The sequence below is a fragment of the Populus alba genome, chromosome 1, assembly GCF_005239225.2.
Source record: "Populus alba chromosome 1, ASM523922v2, whole genome shotgun sequence".
Taxonomy (NCBI): domain Eukaryota; kingdom Viridiplantae; phylum Streptophyta; class Magnoliopsida; order Malpighiales; family Salicaceae; genus Populus; species Populus alba.
Window position 1 is genome coordinate 18,020,108 of NC_133284.1, and position 7,131 is coordinate 18,027,238.

Consider the following 7,131-nt stretch of genomic DNA (forward strand, 5'->3'; position numbering starts at 1 on the left):
ATAACTTATAATTAAGTTAATTTGAATATTATGTGTCAAATATCATGTTTTTTTTTTGTTTTTTTCTTTTAAGTTCTTTTTATTTTTTATTTATAGTTTTTTCAATCTATAAGTTGCTTAATAAAATTTCATGATAAATCATGTTTTTTCTTTAATTTGATTTACATTAATTTTTATTATAAATTTTTAAAATTTATAACATACCATAAAAGTAATAATGATTTTGAAACCAAAACAAGCACAGTATTGTTTTTAAATTCTATTAAATAGGATGAAAATAAAATTTTTGAAGAGTTATGATATTATGTTAAAAAATTAATTTAAATTATTAAATGAGATTTAAAATATAATTTATATTATTTTAAAAAGAATAGTAGTAATTCTTGCTCCGAAAGAAATTTGAAGTCTTATAAAATACGTTGGAGGTGTATTAGGAAGACTTTTACTCTAGCCAATAGAAAAATGTGGGTGAGCTAGGACTGCTTGTCAAGTAAACTCGGAGATGAGAAATCATAATTACTTGCATAAACCAAAATACTTCCCACTTTCAAGCGGACTTTCACTAGCATAATTAGTTCTTGAACAAGAAATTTATCCTCTCTCTCTCTCTCTCTCTCTCTCTCTCATGGCAGCCGTCTGGATAGTTTATCTCTATTCTCTAGCACGAAGTAGTTTTGATTCTACCAACAAGATTCTCAAATGAAGGTGACCGACCAGCTCTATTGTTGCTTTGACTTCTCAGTATTACCGCTGGTTTTGTAGAAGCTGGCGGAACAGCACCACCGGCCAACTCCAGCAATCTCATTGGCACTGACGTCTGCATTTTTAGAGAGGGTTTTTGCATTTTTAAAGATGGTTTTTTGTAATTGTTTTTTAATGCAATCTATCACCAGCTCAGATTCCCATTCAATAATCAGTTTGGTAATACCTCGAGACCATGCAATCTCTAATCCAGCAGTAATTGCACATAGCTCAGCTCTAACTGAGATTCCCACACCAGTATTTATAGCAAATCCAACAATTCAAGATCCATTACTGTCCCGAATGAGTCCATCTGCTCCGGAGCACCCAGAATTTCCCTTTCTACTATCATCAACGTTAAGCTTCATCAACTCCCTTGGAGGGTATTTCCAACCAATCCAACTCACTTCATGTTGCTACAAGCTCCGCCATCTACCTCATTGGTACGTTTTATGTCTGCTACTAGACTCTGAATCACGTTCAAGGGACAAGTGTGAGACATAGAATCATTGGCAAAAATTCTTTGGTTTCTAAACCTCCGGCAGTACCAGATTGTTACTCCAAATACTGTAGACCAAGTAACTACTGCTGTGGCCTCATCACAAGCCAAGAGGCTTCTTAACAGCCAAGTAGTCTCTCCTGCACTAAAAAGCATTTCCTTGTCCCGTGGTTTAACAAGAGAATTCCAAATAATAGTAGTAATAGGGCAGTCTCTAAGTGCATGCAACATGCTCTCTGTTTACCCTAAGCAATGATGGCAACTAGGATTCTCTGTAAAATGTCAACGCACTATAGCCTCATTTGTCAACAAACCATTTTGAGCCACTGTCCATAAGAATGCCTTGATCCACTCTAGACCTTTCCATTTCAAAACCAATCGCCAAATAGGATCCTTGCGATGACTAGAATTCACTTCATTAATCTGTGCATCATATGCAGACTTAGTAGTAAATGTACCTGATGTGGTGTTTCGCCAATAAACCGCATCCTTTTCCATACCACTTGAGGGGGGAAGGTAATTAGCCATGATCAACACTATCTGCATGGGGAGCAAGTGAGAAAAGATTCCCAGCTCCATTGCTCATTATTGATCACCGTATCCGCAACAGAAGCATTAACCAACTCCTCCGGAATGATTTGAGTAGCATGTTGCTCCAGCGGCCCAAAACCCTCTAACCAGTTATCCCTCCATTTCCGAATGCTTTGATTCATTGTTAAGCACAACACTAATGCCACTTTGCCCGGTAACAGCAACAGTGCAGTTCTCAGCCCAAATCAAAACCAATCACACTCGTGCTTGGTGAAAGTTCATGCTTGGTAAAAAGTTCGTCGATTTATTTGATAAACTGGTGGTCCTAGTAAAGCAAGGGGCAACCTGCATAAAGCAATCATGAATCAAAATTGACTACAGAATAATTGAAGCAGTGAGAAAAGAACATAATCACTATAAATCATTGTTGATGGATTGATTACATGACTGATTACTACAATCCATCAACAAACAATCTCACAAGTGGAAATAAATGAAACATGGATCACCCTGGAATGTAAAATAACACCCAGATAATATGCAATCATCAACATAAGTTAAAATTTCGTTCTTTTTCAGAGTCGCAAGCCATTCAAATTCCATTATACTGGCATGCACAACCCAAGCACACTGTCAAATATAACTGTAACTAGAGTCATCAGCATATGCCTCAATACTCAAAATCCCTTGTAAATAAATCCATGAAAGCAGCAAGACCCATAAATCATGATTGATGCATGCTTCAAATTGTCATTCGTCAAATAAGCAGCATTTGAATTAAGTTTGGTTCAAGCTTATTGATTACCTCTTAATGGAATCAAATAAGCATGTCACTGTTTATTAGTGTCATTGCTCAACACAATAATAAAATCTAAGAATCAAAATATAAAATTGCAAGAAAAACAAACACAACCAGAAATGAAACCACAAAAAGAACAAGGAAAAAAAATGAAACTGCAGAGAAAAATGCAATAAAAGAAAAGGTCAGCAATCTGATGAAAGTGGAAGGATATATACCCTTAAGCTGTTAAGGGTTTTTTCAACTTGGTGAAGATTGCATTCCTCCAAAGTCTAGGTGAACAAACCAAAAGGGCCCGTTACCATAAAGAATCTGCCAGTTGAATGACCCAATTTGTGATCCCTTTAATTCATCCCACAAGACAAAGCAGAAAATGGAGCAACAGAGCAAGGATAAATAATACCACACAGCAGCAAGAAGCACATAGCCACTTCTTTCAGAAAGATAGAGAGATTTTGTTCCTCTTCTACTTTGCAACAAACAAAATTTCCACAACATCATATTTGAACAACACTACAGGTGCTCAGCTGTTTTGAAGAATACTGACTTTGAATCCATTATTGGAGCTTGGTGGGCCTCTATAACACATTTATAGTAGTTGAAAATAACGCTGCTCTATTGGTTTTCATTGCAATTGTAAGAACCATGTCTAGCAGTTTGACATGCACTCAAGAAGTCCATCACTTCACAACAGTATAAGAGATGCAATGATGTCCAAAAACAGAAAACTGCTTCAGGAAGTCTATCACAATTTAATCATGCAAGGGCCATATGGTAGGTATGATGATGACCAAACCACAGATGCAGTTTCAGGAAGTCTTTCATGACACAATTTAATCATGCAAGACTAGATGTCATCAGAAGCCGAGGCATGGTTCCAAAAAACTACAAATCAACTGATAAAAGCTGCTCCACCTCTTCTCAGAAGAAATGAGCTATTTTTCCTTTTTCTTTGTCCTTTTCTCAGGCAAGTGAAGTAAAAAATCAGGATAAAAAAGGCTCAACAAAACATTTGCTTTAATTAATTAAGGTACGTGTAGCTTTTCAAGTGTTTCAACTGCACTCACGACAGAGGGTTGTATAAGCTACAGCACCACTTCAGGGAAGCGGGTTTTTTATAGTTTATTTAGCTAGCATCATGTTTGACAAAACGCATACAGTCCTACCCAATACAAAAAACTAGGTAGACAGTCAACCTCTGTGGCTTTATAAGCTTCAAGAGTACAGGAAATAGAGTTTTATGATATTCATATTCTGTTTCTGTGATTGGTTCAAATTCTCTTTTTATGCTTTCCCAATTTTGATCAAGAGTAAGTATTAGCCCAGTGGTCTTTACTGAATTTCTTTAAGTTAGCTTAACAGATTTTAATTTCAAGTGCAGTGTCAATAATCAAAATGCAAGCCCCAAAAAAAAATGGTATCTGGCTATCTCCCCCCCCTTCCCCTTGAGCAATACCTCTCAATGATTCACTTGCAAGCATGATGAGATGACTCTAGTATGAAATATTGTTCCGAAGTATTTTTTTTTTCCCAATGAATTTGTCAATGTATAAAAAGTATTCTGGTATCGGTGCATCCTCATAGTATCCGAAAGATAAGATAATGAAAGAAAATTGATGCTTATCCTTCCCTGCGGGAGTCTTCATGCTAATAAATGAATCCAGTCAAACTACCATTATAATGCACAGGTAATGTGTATGTAAATTTCATAATAAATTAACAGTACTGGTAAGGGAATGAATTTGAGACAATACCAGGTCTCCTTCATGGAAAGTTGGGTTCATCATCTTCATCAACCTTACCAACCGCCTCAAGAATTGATGAGTAAGTGATGTGATCATATTCAAATCCTCTTGAACCCATTTCTCTCATCAGCTTTGCAGCCTCCTCAAACATGCCAGAGCGGCTCAGACTGCCAAGAATGGTGTTATACGACACTGCATCTGGCTTGATCAACGAATCTTTCATCTTCATAAACATTTCAGTTGCCTGTTCTGGGCGACCTGTCCTAGCCAGGCCATTTAGAATAATGTTATGCGAGTTTAAGTCTGGAGTGCAACCATTTTCTTCCATGGTTCTGAGCGCAGAAAAAGCTTCTTCTATCATGCCAGCCCTTACCAACCCTGACATGAGTGCATTGTAAGCATAAACATCAGGATTGCATCCAATTTTCTTCATCTCGTTGAAAAGATCTACTGCCTCACTCGGACGGCCACACTTTCCAAGATTTTTTATCATCACAGCATATATACGAGCACTTGAACGTCCACAATTCTCTTTCAACTCCAGAAATAACTCATTTGCAGCTTCATATCGTTTTGCCTTTCCAAGAGCGTTGATAAGGCTGCAATAGGCAGCTGGACAAGGCGGAAAACCCTTTTCATCCATCTCTTCAAGAAGCAACAAAGCTTTCTCAACTCTATTTGTTTTGCAAAAACCATCAATAAGAATTGAGTAAGTAAACGAGCTGGGAGTAACACCATTTTCCTTCATCTTCTCAAACCATGAAGCAGCCTCGGAAGCTGGAGCTTTGGATTCAAATAAAGCCTTAATTACAGTGTTGTATGTAACCACATTTGGCGCGCACTTCCAAGACCTCATCTGGTCAAAAAGCTTAAGCGCATCTTCCAAGCGACCTGCTTTTCCAAAAATGTTGATCAAATTGTTTATCAGCACAACATCAGGCTTACAACCATCCTTTAACATATTCAAGAATACACTGTAAGCATCTTCAACCCTCCCAGATTTTCCTAGCCCCTTAATCAACTCTGTGTAAGTGAAGACGGTAGGGGCACAGCCCTTATCCTTCATCTCTTGCACCAAACCCAAAGCTTTCTCATCACCTGACTTGAAGTAGATTGCCAGCAAGGTAGTATAAATCTTTGCAGTTGGATGTAAGCCATTGGCCTTCATCTCATCGAACAACCTTATAGCATAATCATCCCGACCCAATTTCCCAAAAGCCGAAACAAGCACGCTATATGTCATTGTGTCTGGAAAACAGTCACCCTCGTTACACATCTCATGGTAAAGCTCGTGAATCTTTTCATGATGCCCTTCTTGCATCAACATCAAAATCATGGAGTTGTAGGTGCTCGCCGTTGGTTTGCACTTGCGACTCTTTATCTGGTAAAAGACAGAAAGTGCCTTATTCACCATCTTGGCCTTGCCCAATATCTTAACAACTTCAGACAAATCAGCCGGACCAATAACACACGTCGGGCTCCTGACCATTTCTTGGATCATCTTCCACATTTCACCAAATAACCCACAGTCATCCAAACAACGGATTAGTGGCATATAAGTAGTCAAATCGTGCTCAAAATTCCTCCTCTTGCCAGCCCACTTGAAAAACTGAATCTTAACATTAATCTCAACATCTATCTTCAAAACCTCACGAACCAATCGATGATCCACTTTCAACTTGAGCACTTCCAAGGCCTTTTCAGCATCAGGTCCCCACTTAAATATCTTCAAAATCCTTATAAACCTCTCATCTAATGTCCTAACCGAAGGGTCTCTCCTCGAGAACTTGCTATTTTGCGTGGGCAAGTTTTGCATTTCATCATCCTTTGAACCGGGTACCTTGAACATTTCAACTATTTCTTTTTCTGCTACAAATACAATTCAACAAAATTATGTAAATAAATAATAAAGAGACAATACTTTGTTGTTGTTGTTGTTGTTGTTTATGTCAAAGAGTGGAATTTGGAAAGGTGAATGGTACCTGTTTGTTTAATTCTCTGAAAGAGAAAAGGAAAAGTTGATATCGATCGCTGTGAAGCAATGTGTCTTAGAACCACCATTTTAGCCATTTGAGACACAGACTTCTGCACTAAGAGAGAAGACATCGCTCCATATATTATTCGAGTGAGTTAAAGCAAAAAAGGAAGACTCCCCGTCGCCGCCCGGAGGAGAGAGAAGGACAGGCTGGTTTTAATAACTGGTTTTAATAACTGGGTTGGGATAATTTGCACTAGGTTTTAATAGCAAGTAGGCGTTTGAATTTTGGGAGGTATATTTTAAATATTTTAATTATATAAATAAGAAGTAATAAAATTTAATAATAAAAATATTTATTATTAGTAATAATAAAAAAAAAATTATTATTTTAAAGTGTTTAAATAACTAAGTATATTTTTTTATTTTAATATAAGCATGTATATATATTTTTATTATTAGCATGCATGCTAAGACTTTGAATTAATATTAATTATAAATTTAGATATATATTTAGTATGCATGTTAATATTATATTTATATTAAAAACATATTTATAATTTGTTATTATTTTACATGTTTATATATTAAAACTTGTATGAACTTCAGGTTTTTTTTAGAAAATTTCTTATGTTTAACATGTCTTGTTATAATAAACTAAACATCATTACTCACTAGTCTAATTTTATATATCTACAAAAAAATTTGATCTACAATTATTAAAGCTTTATTCTTCATATTGGATTTTTTTTAGTTTATAATGTGAAAAAATAATAATTATATAGATTAATTATTAAATAGATTTTAGCTTCTATAAAATTTAAGTCCTAATTTAACTTTT

At 36.0% G+C, this 7,131-nt stretch overlaps 1 protein-coding gene across 2 annotated transcripts; it reads right to left on the reverse strand.

Annotated features, from left to right (window-relative positions):
* Positions 1–503: 503 nt before the first annotated feature.
* On the reverse strand, positions 504–6,514 carry LOC118046236 (pentatricopeptide repeat-containing protein At3g16010). Of its 2 annotated transcripts, XR_012168857.1 has the most exons (4): positions 6,298–6,514; positions 4,325–6,181; positions 2,789–2,882; positions 504–2,116 (listed from the first exon to the last, which is right to left on the reverse strand). XR_012168857.1 is itself a non-coding variant. In XM_035055055.2 (3 exons), the coding sequence occupies exons 1-2, from the start codon at positions 6,419–6,421 to the stop codon at positions 4,335–4,337; spliced, it is 1,971 nt and encodes a 656-aa protein (XP_034910946.1). In that variant the 5' UTR covers positions 6,422–6,514; the 3' UTR covers positions 504–2,116; positions 4,325–4,334. The 2 variants fall into 2 exon arrangements, 1 of the variants encoding a protein (XP_034910946.1); XM_035055055.2 differs by lacking the exon at positions 2,789–2,882.
* Positions 6,515–7,131: the final 617 nt, after the last annotated feature.